General features: G+C 41.2%; 1 protein-coding gene across 2 annotated transcripts in view; it reads right to left on the bottom strand.

Moving 5' to 3' along the window:
* The window catches only part of gabra4 (gamma-aminobutyric acid type A receptor subunit alpha4), a 63,538-nt gene extending 45,387 nt beyond the window's left edge, over positions 1–18,151 (bottom strand). For both annotated transcript variants that reach the window (XM_061251198.1, XM_061251199.1), the window contains exons 1-2: positions 17,660–18,151; positions 17,273–17,391 (exon numbers count right to left, since the gene is read on the bottom strand). In XM_061251198.1, the coding sequence (XP_061107182.1) occupies positions 17,273–17,391; positions 17,660–17,745 (205 nt within the window). In that variant the 5' untranslated portion in view covers positions 17,746–18,151. The remainder of the gene's footprint in view (positions 1–17,272; positions 17,392–17,659) is intronic.
* Positions 18,152–18,605: the final 454 nt, after the last annotated feature.

Here is an 18,605-nt window from a genome sequence, read left to right as displayed (position 1 = left end):
GGTTACGAATCACCAGAGACACACGCGCGCGTGCTGGTTGCCTTAGCAACGGCCCTGACACATAGCAGGCTGCGACATGCTTGTACATTCAGGCGAGGCTAGCCGAGGCTAGCCCTAGCTTCGACCACAACATAAATATGAAGTCTAAAACTGACACAAATAAGCACAATACATGTAGTATCACTCGTTTTAACCGCAGCATTCACAGCCTGTGACCGGAATAGAACCGGAAGTAGCCGAAGCTAGCGCTAGCCTTGGCTAGCTTCCCATGTTATCTGAGTGGTAAACTGCAGAGTAAAATCAATGAAATATGGTGATTTTTAAACTGCCACAACTTCTGCATTCTAAATCCTACCGACACATCTCATAGATCGATCTCGCCACTGAAGTCTCGGTTCACTCAAAATGATTTTTTTTTAAATGTGAGTTATAGTTTTCAAGATACAGCGATTTGTTTGACGTTAGCTTCGGTGCTAGCTTTCGTTAGCTTCGTTGCGCTAGCTTGCGTTAGCTTCGGCGCTAGCTAGCGTTAGCTTCGGCGCTAGCTAGCTTAACTAACTAACTGACGGTCTGACTAACTGATTAACTAAGTGACTGTTACTAACTGATTAACAAACTAACAAGTTAGCTGACTGACTGACTAAGTAACTAGCTAGCTGACTGGCTAACTAGTTAGCTGACTGACTAACTAACTAGCTAGCTAGCTGACTGGCTAACTATTCAGCTGACTGGCTAACTAAGCTCAGCTGATTAGTGAACTCACTGTAATTTATATTTACCAAAACTAATGCAGTGTAATATTCTATAAAGTTTTTATTATTTTAGAGAGGTGTTGATTTGGTTGTTTGTTATCTGTAGTTTGTGATGCTGTTGAACTGTATGTATGTTCTGCCTCTGCCTAACACGTCTAACTAAGTAATTAATAAGAATAATTAACTAAATAACTAGCTAACTGACTGACTCCATCCTGTCCACATTATATGAAAATACCGAGGTTTTTAACTGTTTTATTTCTATGTCCATGTCTTAATGGTTGTGCTAACTGTAACAGGAGGGTGGGTGTGGTTGACCCCACACCCACCAAATTGTGGGTTACATCTGTGTTTGTGTGAGGGATGGGCACCAGCAGCAGCACACTTAAAATTTCCCTGGAATTTTTTCTAGTTGTGTGCTGCGCATTGCAATACAAAGCAGAGCTTTGTAGTGCAAAAGCACACACCTTAATATTCTCAGCCATACTTCATAATTTTATTTAATTTTATTTAATTTTCTTCCTTCAAAAGTTCGGCATGCTACTCCTCCCACAGCTTAGAGAAATCCCAGGCAAGATATATATCAAAACGACCGGAATAGACGGGAAGCGATGGGAAAGACTTTTCTCAAGTCTGCGACATCTCGTTTTCTTCCAAAATCCGAAAAACCGACCGATTTTTGCCCATAGGAATGAATGAGAATTCGTAAAAAGAAATCTCACAAATTGATCAAACCCACCCCTCTTTGGAGCCACACCACTTCGTCATACTTTGTCGCAGAAACGAGATTAAAGGTTTAAACGGGTCACAAGACTTTGAACTGTGTTGGTCTAAAGACACTTTTTGATATCTTCTACAGTTTTTACAAAATCACAGTTTATGTTTTATGAAATTTTTCAGATTTTCAGATTTTCAGCGTGGCTTTAGAGTGCGATGACATCACCCACTCTAGCATTCAGCCCTTCTAAATTGTATCAAAAATATTCAAGACATTCTCATCTTACTCCCACAGCTTCTACTCTACAACAACAATTTATACATCAAAATGTAGAGAAACTTGTCCTCCCTCATTCAATGTTACTTCCATTGAGATAGGACTCACAGTTTTTTAATAAATCGCCCAAAAGTGCAGAGAGTGCCGGATCCAGCTCTCATTGACTCCAATGTTATCTGAAGCGTCAACTGCCACGTAAAGTAGGCACAATATGGTGATTTATAAACTGTCACCGCTCCTGCATTTCAAATCCTAGACACATCTCATTGATCGGAATCGCCATTGAAGTCTTGGGTCGCTCAAAATACAAAAATACATTAGATCTGACTTATACTTTTGAAGATACATGGATTTGTTCGGCACCAGCGCCAGTTAGCTTCACCACTAGCATTCAGGCCGTAAGCAGTTAAACATTTACACAAAGTTGTACACACAAACTGCCGCTACTCCTTCAATTTTCACAGTACCTTGACATATTATATATCAAACTGTTCATGTTTTCACCCTGTCACTCACATTCAAATATCTAAGAGATATGACGTATAGTTTTGGAAAGAGAAGCGTTTAAACCCGAGCATGTCAGAAAAAAACGTTAGTTCCCACATCTCTAACCGACAGAGACTCACACACACACAGAACATGCACGAGCCCAGCACACTCAGCTCACTCAACCGCCCATCCCCCCCCCCCTCTCTCTCTCTCTCTCTCTCTCTCTGGTTACGAATCACCAGTGACACACGCGCGTGCTGGTTGCCTTAGCAACGGCCCTGACACATAGCAGGCTGCCACATGCTTGTATGTTCAGGCGAGGCTAGCCGAGGCTAGCCCTAGCTTCGACCACAACATAAATATGAAGTCTAAAACTGACACAAATAAGCACAATACATGTAGTATCACTCGTTTTAACCGCAGCATTCACAGCCTGTGACCGGAATAGAACCGGAAGTAGCCGAAGCTAGCGCTAGCCTTGGCTAGCTTCCCATGTTATCTGAGTGGTAAACTGCAGAGTAAAATCAATAAAATATGGCGATTTTTAAACTGCCACAACTCCTGCATTCTAAATCCTACCGACACATCTCATAGATCGATCTCGCCACTGAAGTCTCGGTTAACTCAGAATGATTTTTTTTTTAATGTGAGTTATAGTTTTCAAGATACAGCGATTTGTTTGACGTTAGCTTCGGTGCTAGCTTTCGTTAGCTTCGTTGCGCTAGCTTGCGTTAGTTTCGGCGCTAGCTTGCGTTAGCTTCGGCGCTAGCTTGCGTTAGCTTCGTCGCGCTAGTTAGCGTTAGCTTCGGCGCTAGCTAGCTTAACTAACTAACTGACGGTCTGACTAACTGATTAACTAAGTGACTGTTACTAACTGATTAACAAACTAACAAGTTAGCTGACTGGCTAACTAGTTAGCTGACTGACTAACTAACTAGCTAGCTAGCTGACTGGCTAACTAGTCAGCTGACTGGCTAACTAAGCTCAGCTGATTAGTGAACTGTCACTGTAATTTATATTTACCAAAACTAATGCAGTGTAATATTCTATAAAGTTGTTATTATTTTAGAGAGGTGTTGATTTGGTTGTTTGTTATCTGTAGTTTGTGATGCTGTTGAACTGTATGTATGTTCTGCCTCTGCCAAATTGTGGGTTACATCTGCGTTTGTGTGAGGGATGGGCACCAGCAGCAGCACACTTAAAATTTCCCTGGAATTTTTTCTAGTTTTATTTAATTTTCTTCTTTCAAAAGTTCGGCATGCTACTCCTCCCACAGCTTTGAGAAATCCCAGGCAAGATGTATATCAAAACGACCGGAATAGACGGGAATCGATGGGAAAGACTTTTCTCAAGTCTGCGACCTCTCGTTTTCTTCCAAAATCCGAAAAACCGACCGATTTTTGCCCATAGGAATGAATGAGAATTCGTAAAAAAAAATCTCACAAATTGATCAAACCCACCCCTCTTTGGAGCCACACCACTTCGTCATACTTTGTCGCAGAAACGTGATTAAAGGTTTAAACGGGTCACAAGACTTTGAACTGTGTTGTTCTAAAGACAATTTTTGATATCTTCTACGGTTTTTACAAAATCACAGTTTATGTTTTATGAAATTTTTGAGATTTTCAGATTTTATAATAGGTGTGTATTGCTTGGATTTAGAGTGCGGTGACGTCACCCACTCTGTGACATCACCCACTCTAGCATTCAGCCCTTCTAAATTTTATCAAAAATATTCAAGACATTCTCATCTTACTCCCACAGCTTCTACTCTACAACAACAATTTATACATCAAAATGTAGAGAAACTTGTCCTCTCTCATTCAATGTTACTTCCATTGAGATAGGCCTCACGGTTTTTTAATAAATCACCCAAAAGTGCAGAGAGTGCCGGATCCAGCTCTCATTGACTCCAATGTTATCTGAAGCGTCAATTGCCGCGTAAAGTAGGCACAATATGGTGATTTATAAACTGTCACCGCTCCTGCATTTTAAATCCTACAGACACATCTCATTGATCGGAATCGCCATTGAAGTCTTGGGTCGCTCAAAATACATTAGAGCTGACTTATACTTTTGAAGATACATGGATTTGTTCGGCACCAGCGCCAGTTAGCTTCACCACTAGCATTCAGGCCGTAAGCAGTTAAACATTTACACAAAGTTGTACACACAAACTGCCGCTACTCCTTCAATTTTCACAGTACCTTGACATATTACATATCAAACTGTCACTCCCATTCAAATATCTAAGAGATATGACGTATAGTTTTGGAAAGAGAAGCGTTTAAACCCGAGCATGTCAGAAAAAAAGTTTGTTCCTAGATCTCTAACAGACAGAGACTCTCACACACACAGAACATGCACAAGCCCCTGGTTGCTTGGCACACAAACTGCCGCTACTCCTTCAATTTTCATAGTACCTTGACATATTATATGGCAACCAGCACACTCAGCTCACTCAACTGCCCCCCCCCCCCCCCCCTCACTCTCTCTCTCTCTCTCTCTCTCTCTCTCTCTCTCTCTCTCTCTCTCTCTCTCTCTCTGGTTACGAATCACCAGAGACACACGCGCGCGTGCTGGTTGCCTTAGCAACGGCCCTGACACATAGCAGGCTGCGACATGCTTGTATGTTCAGGCGAGGCTAGCCCTAGCTTCGACCACAACATAAATATGAAGTCTAAAACTGACACAAATAAGCACAATACATGTAGTATCACTCGTTTTAACCGCAGCATTCACAGCCTGTGACCGGAATAGAACCGGAAGTAGCCGAAGCTAGCGCTAGCCTTGGCTAGCTTCCCATGTTATCTGAGTGGTAAACTGCAGAGTAAAATCAATAAAATATGGCGATTTTTAAACTGCCACAACTCCTGCATTCTAAATCCTACCGACACATCTCATAGATCGATCTCGCCACTGAAGTCTCGGTTCACTCAAAAAGATTTTTTTTTTAATGTTAGTTATAGTTTTCAAGATACAGCGATTTGTTTGACGATAGCTTCGGTGCTAGCTTTCGTTAGCTTCGTTGCGCTAGCTTGCGTTAGCTTCGGCGCTAGCTTGCGTTAGCTTCGTCATGCTAGCTAACATTAGCTTCGGCGCTAGCTAGCTTAACTAACTAACTGACGGTCTGACTAACTGATTAACTAAGTGACTGTTACTAACTGACTAACTAACTAGCTAGCTGACTGGCTAACTAGTTAGCTGACTGGCTAACTAACTAACTAGCTGACTGGCTAACTAGCTAGATGACTGACTAACTAACTAGCTAGTTAGCTGACTTACTGACAGACTAGCTAGCTAGCTGACTGGCTAACTAGTTAGCTGACTGACTAACTAACTAATTAGCTGACTGGCTAACTAACTAGCTAGTTAGCTGACTGACTAACTAGTTAGCTGACTGGCTAACTAACTAACTAGTTAGCTGACTGGCTGACTAACGAACTAGCTAGCTGACTGGCTAACTAACTAACTAACTAACTAGTTAGCTGACTTACTGACTGACTAACTAGCTAGCTAGCTGACTGGCTAACTAGTTAGCTGACTGACTAACTAACTAACTAGCCGACTGGCTAACTAGTTAGCTGACTGGCTAACTAACTAGCTAGTTAGCTGACTGACTGACTAACTAACTAGCTAGCTGACTGACTCCATCCTGTCCACATTTTATGAAAATACCGAGGTTTTTAACAGTTTTATTTCTATGTCCATGTCTTAATGGTTGTGCTAACTGTAACAGGAGGGTGGGTGTGGTTGAGCAACCCATACTTAGCCAGACAATGCCACCTTGGGAATTGTACCCTTATACTGCCCAGACCACCCTAGCAACCACCCAGAACACCCTAGCAACTGCCCAGAACACCTTAACAACCGCCCAGAACACCCTAGCAACTGCCCAGAACATGTGTATAGATGAGGATGTCTATTTTTGTGAGGACCAAATTTTGTTTTAGATCTGTGTGTGTGTGTGTGTGTGTGTGTGTGTGTGTGGCCTATGAACTTATCATAAGGGCAAATACACACACACACACACACACACAAGTGTATAGATGAGGTTCTCCATTTTTGTGAGGATCAAATTGTGGGTTACATCTGTGTTTGTGTGAGGGATGGGCACCAGCAGCAGCACACTTAAAATTTCCCTGGAATTTTTTCTAGTTTAGATTGTTCTTCTGTTCTTCTTCCCACTTTGCATTTTGTTAATAGATACAAATAAACTATTAACATTTCTATTTTTGAAAGCATTCTTAGTTTACAGCATTTTTTCACACCTGCCTAAAACGTTTGCACAGTACTGTAGTTCTCACAATGTTTCTGTCATCTCCTGCTGTTGTTTTCCTTGGTCAACCTGTTTGATCTCTGTTGCTCAGTACACCAGTGGTTTCTTTCTTTTTCAGGACATTCCAAGTTGTTGTACAAGCCATCCCCAATGCTTGTGCAATAGCTGTGATCAATTTGCCCTCTTTTCGAAGCTTCAAGACGGCTTGCTTTTCTCCCAAAGATGGCTCTCTTGTCTTCATGTTGATTTATCTTCATTTCTAACACAAATGCAGTCTTCACAGGCAAAACCCAAGGCTAAAACCAAGAGTAGACATTCGGAAGTATGTTTTGTTTAACCAATCAATCTAACAGGACATATCTGGGCAATACAAAACCCCTGTCATTGACATGGTCCAATACTTTTGCTCACCTAAAAATTGGGCGGTCTGATCAACAGGTTATATGGTCTATGTTGTTTAAGAAATCCTGATAAAAATACCAGGAAATAAAAGCTGAAATTCTGATCTGTCATCTCATGTACACTTTTGACCTCAAACTCAACTATCTTCAGTATATAGCAAGGACAAAGGAATTTACCTCCAATACTTTTGGAGGGGACTGAAGATAGGGTACAGTTGGCAACCAAATTTGGAGAAAACGGGGAACAAATCAGAAACAAAAAAAGTTAAAACGGACAAATGGTAACCTTGTTTGTGTTCACCACTGGTGGGCAGTCCCACGAGTCAAAACATTTCCATTCCCTATTATGGCTAGCTCTATTGTAAACCCCCAGTCAGTGTTCATGCCAGAGACCTTTACTGACACAGGGCATGAATGGTCTGATTGGGCAGAACAATTTGAGCTGGCTGGCGACGTTAAGAATTGGAATGAACCACTGAAATTGAAATTCATATCTCGTGATGCATATAGTGGTCTTGCATTGGAGGCAAAAACAAATGATACACTGCTAAAGGCAGCTATGAGGTAGTGTTTGCAGCCATGTGATAGTGACGATTGGAATCATGCTAAGGAGGAGGTTGCGAAATGAAACTGCTGAAGAATTCAGAAATGCATTACGGCGGCAGGTAGCAAGAGTGTATCGCTCTAAGATCTGCTTGCGAGAGATCGTTTTATTGCACAAGTAGGAGCAGGGAATTTATGTAATACCCTCCGTAGTGCAAAACCTGCCCTGCTAGAGGCTGCCCTAAATCTTGCCTCAGAGCTTGAGCTAATTCGGAGCTTAGAACATCATCACCTAAATCCAGAGTCAAGAGTATGAGGGTTGTCTGAGCATGAATCAAAAAGTGATGAGCAGATGGAACTCTTGCTTGGAGTGGTAGAGGGGCTCTGGCAAAAGGTTAAATCTTTACAAACAAACTACAGAAAAGCCTGGAGCAGGAGGCCCGGGATCTCAGGCTATTCACCCTGTATCTGATCTGACAAGGGGACCTCAGTTTAATTGGGGCACCAGAGACCGAAGGAGGATTGTTGTGTGGGTGCAATCCTCATGTATGCTGTAATTGTCCTTATTTACAGGGAAACTAGAAAAGGTGGGCACAGTAGGCCAAATGCTTGCCTCCCTCCCTTCCTCAACAGTGGCCTCTACAAGTCATAAGGGTGGTTTATCTGGCAGCTAGATTAGGTGGGTTTGGATTTTATTGTATAAAAATGGGCAAAATGACGGTTCATTTTGGACCCTGACACAAATGATGAAGGCACAAGTGGTGCATTGTCTCAGGAACATGAGAGGATGGAGTCATTACATATACTATTATAGCCCTGACAGAACAAGAGCATAAATATGCTACTACAAATAAATAATTGTTGAGTATGGTCACGTTCACCAAATATTTTAAACACTATCTCTTGGGGAAAGAGTTTGTGTTGCGTACTGACCATAATTCTCTGCAGTGATTGCACAATCTTCAGGGCTCAGAAGGGCAGCTAGCCCAGAGGTGGGTCAAGTGTGCATGTCAGAGCAGAACGATTGGTTGGATGGACTGGCTCCGGCACAATGAGTGGATGTTGAAATGCAACAGCTCATTGAGCTTAAGAACAGGGAGATAATGATCTGGTGGAATTGCTGTGCGATCCTGCCTTGCATTGGTGTGGGGTCAGTTCCAGGTTCAAGGGTCTAGGTTGGTATGATCTTAGTCCACAAGGTTTGGAGGTACAGAAGCCCAGTCTTATTCACTCTGTTCGTTTTGGGATGTGAGGTGATTGTGTACGGAATGAGTGGATTGTGCCTCTCAGAAAACTCAGGGAAGACCACCATGTGCCCTCCTTCAACCGTCTTTCACATCCAGGCCCTATGAGTGGGTAGTGTTAGATATGCTGGGCCCTCTTCCTGAAACCCCTTATTAAAAATAAGTGCATCATGGTGGTGGACTATTATTTTTCCAAACGGAGGCTTTTCCCCTTCCAAACCAAGAGGCCCGTACTATTGCTAGAGTATTGGTGGAGGAGTAGGTGTGCCGGTTTGATGCCGATGGCATGTTGGCTTGCAATACTTTGAGTGCCCCTCAAAGTATTCATTCAGAACAAAAGTGGAATTTTGAATCTAGCCTGTTTAAGGATTTGTATCAACTGTTTAATATTCACAAAATGCATACCTCTTCAAACCATCCTCAGTCGGATGGGTTAATCGAGCGACTTAATTGTACACTGCTATCGATGTTATCTTTGTTTGTACAGGATAATCAGTTAGACTGGGATGGGCTGTTGTCCTATGTCATTTTGGCGTATTGGAGTAGTGCTCATGCAAGTGCAGGCCTCACTCCTTACAAGGTGTAAATGGTAAGGAAATGGTACTGCCTGTAGACACAATGCTGAATTCAGATATGAGGGTAAAGAAATAATATGTAACCCCCATTGTCTATAGTTGTGAAGGCCGTGAAGGGACATCAGGCTTGAGCTTCTGGCCAACAGAAGGCCTCTTTTGATCTTCTTTTGAACTTTGAATATTATACTAATGGTGAATTGGTGTGGGTCAGTAGTAAGGCTAAGAAACATGGGTTATGCTTATAAGGCATTACAAAGGGCCCTATAGGGTAGTAAAAAGGGTTATGGATGTGTTCATTGTGTAGTGTTGGTGGGAAAAGTGTTGTGTACTTTAACCGATTAAAATCCTTTATTCCTTCCTCAGCAGTCACTCTAGTCATGGTCCTTAGAAATAATAGGGGAAGACAGCGACCTGTAGCATAGTGGTTAAGATACATGATTGGGACCCGCAAGGTCAGCGGTTCGATCCCTGGTGTAACCACAATAAGATCTGCACAGCCGCTGGGCATTAGTGGGGTTCATTGGCTATCACAAGCTTTGGAGGTCCTAGAGGAGAAGGGCAATCCATCAATTGCAGTGGGAATGGGCAATGAATGCTTGCCACTTCAGGAGGCTCAGTTGGGTCTGGGTCATCTCCAGTCACCTGCTTTGCTCCCTCCAAAGTCAAGATGGTCCACTACGGGTCCCCTGAGGAGATATTCTGGAGTACGGCCAAAGCAGGGGACAAGGCCAGGTTGACTACGGAGCTGCTTAGTGTCAGGATTATGAGATGTCATCGTAGGGACTCATGGAAAAGTCTTTTTTGCCAGGAGGGTTGAAAGTGTGGTGAAGGCAGAAGGGGCTTCCACTGAATATCAGCAGTGAATTGAACCAATTGCTCTCACCTGTGGCTGTCTGATTGACTTTGTGTCGACTCTGGAGGAAACTGATAAATCAGAGCCAAGATCACAGGTGAGGGAAGAAAGGCAAGAGAGTGAGGCTGTTTGTGGGCTGGTAGCTGATTGATGCGTGTATTTTGCATTCGGGTGGGGTTGATTCCATAATAGACCACCAGCGAAGAAGATAGGTAGTGAGGTGGGGAGGGAATTTATGAGGGGAAATTGGCTTATTAAAATATTTTTGCCATCTTAATCAAAATATAATATGACAGAATGGAATATTAAAGCACAAAACAAGTTTACAACTGCGTGCATTTCCGCACACAATACGAACAGCTATGAGCACTTGTGAAGTCCATTCGGCTGCTACTAAAACTGATATCCAGAAACTTTGATAAATCTCTAGAAATGCCTTTTCGAATTATTAATGGTCAAATTTGTTTGGTTCACATTTGAGAAATGAGGGCCAACGTATCGCAAAACTAGGAATTACATTTTAGAGATACAAATCATTTTGGCACTATTGTTCCATGTATGATAGGAAAGAACCACAAACTTGTGTATGCACCATCAAAATTACATTATTGTTACAGGCTAATGGTTTCCCATCTTCAGTACTCATAACACCGTGGGCATAATGTTTGTGGGTGTGTCTGCATTGCCTGCACGTCCCTTCTCTCTCCCACTATCTTTATTAGGCATTGTTCTGGTTGTCCTGAATTGCCTGATTGCCTGACAATATGGAACACCAAAAAGTTGGAATCTGCAAGATGGTGTGACTGAGTGATTTTCTTGTGTGTGAAAGCATTGTATTTGTATTTAACTTTAGTGTTTTTTTTAAGTTTATGGTAGTGTAGGCACGTGAGACTGCAGAACAATTCATTTTTCTTGTTTCTTATTTTCTGGGTCTGAGTTCTTAGTTTTCTACCACAGGGTTTAGTTATGTGTTTTATCTTTGTCTGCCTACTGTACCAATTATTTGTGTTACATTCTTGGTTGTTTTTTTTATGGTGTTAGTGGGGACATGCTCCTGGCATTATTGCTGAACTCTTTTGGTCGTGACACAGTATCCACAGCCAATTTGGGAACAGTCGCTCATAACCAATTGTGGAACAGATCACAGCCTTGAAGTCAGACTTGCTCATACCTAACCCCTCTGGGGTTTTTTGCATTCATTCCTTTTTTCACAGTACAATTTTCAATCACTATGGTAACAGGATATAACGTTTGAAAGCATTAAAACTCACGGTTCTATCTATGAAGTCTATTTTAAGATGCCATTGCTTTATCTTATTTTGTAATGTACAGTTGTGTTCAAGAAAATAGCAGTACAACATCAGTAACCTGATGAACCACTGTTATTAGTAGTCGTGATATTTCTGCGTGCCAAATACTTTACTTGTAGATGTAGTAGTGTAATAGAAAAACAACAGACCCAACTGTCATGCCAAGCTGCTTGTTCTGAGTAATTGACTCATTCATTGAAAGGGTGTGTTCAAAATAATAGCAGCGTGGAGTTTCATTAAATAATTAATTAATTCTGTGAAAAAAAGGTGTCATTACTCGTCCTTTATTAAGGAAGAAGGTAAGCAAATGTTTCACACATTGTTATAAAATATATTTCCTTCTGAATTGCTAAGTAAAATGGGCCGTTCCAAACATTGTTCGGAGGAACAACGTCATTTGATTAAAAAGTTGATTGGAGAGGGGACAACATATAAAGAAGGGCAGCAAAGCAGAGGATGCTAGGCTACAATGATCTCAAATGCTTTAAAATGGCAACAAAAACCTGAAACAAGCAGAAGAAAACAAGCAACTACTGTTAAAACTGATCGAAGAATAGGAATCAAAGATGATCTACAATTACCTGCAAGTGCTGTTACAGTCAGAAGACATTTGATCGAAGCTAAGCTATCAGAAAGAAACCCCCGTAAAGCACCATTGTTGAAAAAGGGCATGTGCAGAATCAGTTAAAATTTGCCAAGGAACACATCGATTGGCCCAAAGAGAAATGGCATAACATTCTGTGGACTGATGAGAGTAAAATTGTTCTTTTCGGGTCTAGTGGTCGCCGACAGTACGTCAGACGACCCCCGGGTACTGAATTCAAGCCACAGGACACTGTGAAGACATTGAAGCATGGTGGCACAAAAATCATGGTACGGGGATGTTTTTCATACTATGGTGTTGGGTTCGTATACCAGGGATCATAGATCAGTTTGAATACATCAAAATACTGCCTGAGAAACATTCTGATTTCTTTTTCTTTTTCATGTCACTAGGCAACACCAGAGTGACCTCATCCCCCTAGTGCAAGTCATGATGGACAACAACAGGCTGTCCCTCTCCGAGAACATCACGGCAGTGATCCAGACATGCATAGATCTCCTCCTCACCACCTACTCAACTCAGCTCCTTGTTCAAGCAATGGTCCTGTCCCGGCTGGATTGCTGCAATTCTCTGCTGGCTGGCTTTCCGGCATCCGCCGTCAGACCCCTACAACTGATCCAGAACCTCTCCGTTCTGCTACTTCTGGATGCCTGGCACCACCTCGTCACACCTGCACTTCTCGGTCACAACTACTGCCTGTTCTGGCCCTACTGTGGTGTGACATTCCTGTGGGTGTCAGAACTGCAGAGTCTTTGACCACTTTCAAGCGCAGACTGAAAACTCACCTCTTCAGGCTGCACCTTTCCCTCCCTACTGCACTGTTATAATTAGCCAAATGTATGCTATAGGTTATAATTGCACTTATATATAATTATTTTATTATTCTGGGTATGTTAGCTGCCAACCATGGTATGCTAGTTTGAAAGGTGATGTACTCTTCACAGGTTCAAGTTTTATCTATGTGATCACTCTAGGACTTGGAACTGTACTTTCTAGGGTCTTCAATGCACCCTGGTTCTGATTTGCACTTAATTGGATAAGAGCGTCTGCTAAATGACTACTGTAATGTAATGTAATGGAAGAAGGTTGCCTGGTCCGATGAGTCTGGTTTTCTGTTACATCATGTGGATGGCCTGGTACGTGTTCTCTGTTCCCTTTTCTCTGCACTGTGGGGAGAAGACAAGCCAGTGGAGGGAGTGTGGGCAATACTGGAAAATCCTGGGTCCGGGCATTCACGTGGATATCAATTTAACATGTTTAACCACCTAGACATTGTTGTGGACCATTCATGGCAATGGTATTTCCCAATGGCAGTGGTCTCATTCAGCAGGATAATGCACCCTGCCACACTGAACAAATTCTTCTGGAATGGTTTGAGTAACATGGCAAATGTGCTGTTTTGGCAGCATGCAGAGGACCAACAGCATATCAGGCATAATGTTTTGGCTCATCTGTTTTGTAGATAATGTCACACATGTTAGCCTTGTATTATGCTAGCTTATGCTATAATTTAAGTATACATTTTCACAAAATAAATGGTTGGCATTTATATAGCACCTTCATCCAAAGCACTGTACAATTGATGCTTCTCATTCACCCATTCATACTCACACTCACACACCAAAGGTGATTCGCTGCCATGCAAGGTACCAACCTGCTTGTCAGGAGCATTTAGAGGTTAGGTGTCTTGCCAGGGATGGATTGAACCGGCAACCCTATGACTGCTCATACCGCCTGAGCCAATGTCGCCCCAAAGTAGGCATGTAAAAACCTAATACAAACTCTGTAAGCAGTTCACATGTGTATTTTTCACATGTGGATGTTCACATAATAATTAAATAATTGCATGGGCAACACACCTGTGATAAACCAAATAAAGAAACATTAAATCCAGTTAAATTTATTTAAAGTGGAATAACAAACATAAATCCACATGCCAGCTGTTCACATGATTTTCTTTTTTTTAGTAGTGGGAGAGTCTGCTGCCTTTAATTTTTTCCTGAAGATCAGCAACCAATTCAGACCCAAGAAACCAGGCTCACGTTAACTGTGCAACCAATTGTTTTTTCACCAATCAATTGCAGTGCAACTCAAAGTTCTGAGAAACAATGAAAGCCAGCAGACCCTGCGACTCACCATGTGTGAGGTGTGGGCCACTGGTTCAGAGGCATGCTTTTCGTAGCATTTAAACTTTTCTTCCAGACTCTCCCCATATTAAATTTACTATTTGTTTTCATAAAAGTCTCAATTAGAAAATGAATTACTCAATTGACTGTGACTCTGGCATGCCTATGCCCTGGAGGATAACCACTGAAATACAAGTTTAAATCCCTGCAGGTCACATGGTGGAGACAAATTGACAGCCCTATTCAGCAGTGTCCATGTTGGGAATGGAATCTGCAACCTTTCAAATGCAAGCCCAGTTTCCTAAGCATTACATACACAGCCAACCAATGCATAGGCAAAATGTAGGGCACATTCTGGTAATTTGGGACACTTCAGTTTCTGAGTCTGCCCTCACCAGTCCATAACCATAAACTCACTCCTAATAAAGGATATAATAGAACATGTACACCTGTTGCAATTGGTCACAATACATTTTCCAAGGCAACTGATGCCTTCAAAATTATACAGTATGATGAAGTAATACATGCTGAAGTTAATTCACATTAATTCACAATTCAAGTTGAAAAACATTCAATGAGAAGTTTCAGCTCCCTCCCTAGCAGGGATGGGGAAAAAACACATTTCCAGTTGGTAGGTACAAACCAGTGCAATACGTGGGCAGATAGCTACAGTGTGTATTTCTACCCTCAGCAGCATGCTGACATGTGCACCATTGCAATTAGAATTTCTTAAATAAACACAAATAAAAATACTGGTTAAAAGAATGGTACAACTGTGTTTTTTCTTGGTGTCCTACAACTGTGCCATTTCCTCATTTTGCTAACATTTCAAGATTCAAGAACTGTATACTGTCCATATTATTTGACGATATTATTGGCTCATAAATCAACAATGTTGTTGACTGCCGACCTGACGGGCTTTTAGACAGACGGTAACGTCGCTGAATGACTGTTGCTACTGTTAATTACTTGTTTACTGCCTTGGTTTTACAAAAAGGAAAATTACACACTGCGTATAGTCCTACATTTTATAGCACCTCAAATAGACTCGAATATTTCGCGTGTATAGTTTTTCTTTTCCTTTTCTTGTTTCTATTCTTTGTTTTCTATAGAAATAAAGGCATACTAAATAAAAACGTTATTTTGCTGTGTAGCAATATTAAAACCACTGAAAGAACTTTAAAGATCATGAGCTTCACTTCTGTTTAACTTAGTAATGTTATCGTAGATAGATTATTATATATATTATAGATTATATATATACCGATGTATTTACACACCAAATATAGACGTCAAGTAGGCCTATCAAATGATGCGCTCCATTCGGTACATTATACTCAATTACCCATTGATATCATTTGTAATAGTACATATTCTGTTTGACCAAAGAGCCGAATGTCTTTCAGTGTATATCCTATATCTGGCCATTGTTACTGGCTTACTATGACAAACGTGTCTAAGGAGTGGGTTTTCTATTAGCTGTGGCACTAATTATATTGTATCCCCAGATAGTGAATATCGTAGTTTAGCCCAACATCTCCAATTATTTGGTGATCTTGGTTGATATTCAGGAAATCAGCCTCAACACAAATTCTGCATACAAATCGAATGTTCACTTTTATATTTTGGCCTTAAAAATATCGACATTACTTCATTTTAATTAATATTTTTATCTGATTAGTTTTCAAACTTCAACAGTTTCCAAGGCAGTCGGTCTTATGTATTTATTATGCTACTTTAATTCATTCTCAACAAGAAGAAGTGGATTGAAGAATTGCAGTGTAACCGTCAATCACCTCTTTCATTAGCTGTCTTAACACTACAGAAGCCAGGATGCAGGAATCAACTCAAACTTCACTGAAAGAATCATTTCATACTCGAAGGGTAGTGCTATTTCAGGGTAGGCTGCGCAGACCTTTATGGTACGTTGAATATTTTAAAAACGCTTACATTTTCCCTCCAGAATTGCAGCCAGTTTTACTGTTATTATATACATTTACATTTTGTCTTCCTCTGACTTGCATCGCAGGCTACCTCGTAAAACCAAGCCAAAAAAAAACGAACAAAAAACGAACTATAATATCCTTTAGGAAATAATTTGCCGGGCAAGCCTTGCAGCAGCTGGGGCTTCTGCAGGTAGGCGCTGCCACATTCTAAAGTCTGGCAGCCTGGGCAATTTTAACGCTTTACTGAATACAAAAGGAAAAAAATACATCTAATTATCCAAAATGCACCAGCGCTGGAACAATGGCAAGCGATCGAATGTAATTACACTATTTGCCTGGTGCTGCTGGGCATTTATATAAAGAAATGGGGAGATAGCGAAAAAGGTTTAAGTATAAAACCTTTATGGAATAAGCCGATCATCGCTGATATCGTCGTACAGCTTATGAAATGAGAAACACCCACAATAATCGTTTTGGAGGTGACGGGGCAGTGGGGCATGTTTTAAGCCTGGTTATTAGGTTAACTATAAGCTACCATCATTGATTTTTTTAGGAAACATTGTTTTTTTTGCCAAGACTGTGATCTCCCATAGTGACTCGTACGACACATTTCCAACGCGAAAAGAACATCAGCACTCTTCATACTTAAATATGTGCGTTAAGCCGATTTATTCAAGACTTATTCCATAACTAAAACTCGCTTAAACAGAGACGGAGAGGGCAGCAACACATATAGGCATATCACATTTAAAAATAAGTGTTCAAACCACGCCATAGTAGTTTTGAAAATACTCAAGTTCTTTCCACAAATGCGTGAAAGAACGACGAGGTTAACCCTTCCGTTAGAGATAAACTGAATAAAGAAATATTTCTCCTGTAAAAAATCTTTCTCCTGTTTATCTTGTTTCACTTTAACGCACAGAGTTCCTTCACCCCTTCTAGAACTAGCTACATCTCCCCGTCGCATGAAATAGTAGCCTAGGAACATAGGCTCCTTTTTTGTTCGAACTTTGCAGTAACGATAATTATCTCGGGTATTTTTTAGTCCGCCTCTTTCCTCTGACATTCATGAAGTGGACGGACGGCGCATTGATGAGCTGACATATCCCTTCGACTTCGTCCCGCGAACTATAACAAGCTTCAGGTACATACATACCACCAAATCCGGGTCGTAGCCTGTTGTCATAACCATCCAGAAGTCGATCCAGAATGCGTGTGAAATTTTCGGGATATATTCGATCATCCTTTTTTATCTCCCCAGATATGCTACTTATACTGCAAAACGACACAAAACACAAGACGCGTGTCATTTAATGCCATTGAATACGATGATGATGTCTGCATCATCATCAGTTGATACAGTTTGACATAACTGCACCATCGTCAGCATTGTCCTTAGTTAATTCTGCCGCTGTTATAAACAATATACCAGAATAGCCTACTCGTCTTCATTATAAACTGAGAATACGACGTTCCTCCCGTAAATCACATAGCTAGTCCTCGTAAATAATAGGTGGAATGAACCTTTAAATTGGATACTCACCAGGCGACCACGCAGAGAAAGTAGAAGACTGAGTAAATATAACGGGGGAACATCGCAATCACCATCTCCTTCTTGGCAGAAACCATCTTTGCATGCCATACTTTAAGCCTCTTCACATTTCCCCTTTCCAAACGTCTTGTCCCGAAGAAAGATTACAGTTGCGAATGAATCAACAGACCCTTGCAAATGGAACGCCTGCATATCCCGCAATCTCTTTTGAAAGGGGGAAAAAGCCTGTCTCAGTTGAAGGTCCAGTAGCACTTATCTTGCTTCTTGTCGCCAGACGAGTGAGCTCCTGTCCGTTGTAACTCAGTTGGAGGCGATCACCCCCCAAATATTTTTTTTAACATCATCGCATTCCTTGAAAGATGACAGCATAAAAGGAAAGAACGTATATTTTACTCTGCTTAAAAACAGCCGTTGATTTTAGTGTATCGCAGCATATCCGACAGTGAAAAACAGCAGAGACGAAGATTTTCGGCATCACCGAAAACATGCGTTCACCCTGTAGGAAAGACGCGCTTATTCACAGCGAATTAGCAGGTGTTCAAGTGTGCCTCTCGCCATTTGTTTACCTGACATCCAAGGTCAAATGTTAGAAACATAACGTCAGTCACAAAGATCCTATTACTCAATGGGAATTTCACATGTTAAAACCTCCCCTCCACGTTATTTCGGGTACTTCTTATCAAACTCCCAGGTTGAACGGAAAATGTGTTCACTTTAGGAAGTTATTAATATTTTTCTAACCATAAACTTTATCTTTGATTATTTTTAGCTTTAGCCTTATTAACACACACGCACACACACACACACACACACACACACACAATGACAAAGGAATAAAACAGTGATGTTGCAATTATGGTTTTATCACATGTAATTTATGCAGTGATACAGGTCGCTTGTGTGTGCGTTCAAATAGGCAATGACCTATTCCCGTCAT

This window comes from Conger conger, chromosome 8 (genome assembly GCF_963514075.1).
Source record: "Conger conger chromosome 8, fConCon1.1, whole genome shotgun sequence".
Lineage (NCBI taxonomy): Eukaryota > Metazoa > Chordata > Actinopteri > Anguilliformes > Congridae > Conger > Conger conger.
Note: the sequence above shows the minus strand (reverse complement) of the source record. Positions and strands in the feature narration are given on the sequence as shown.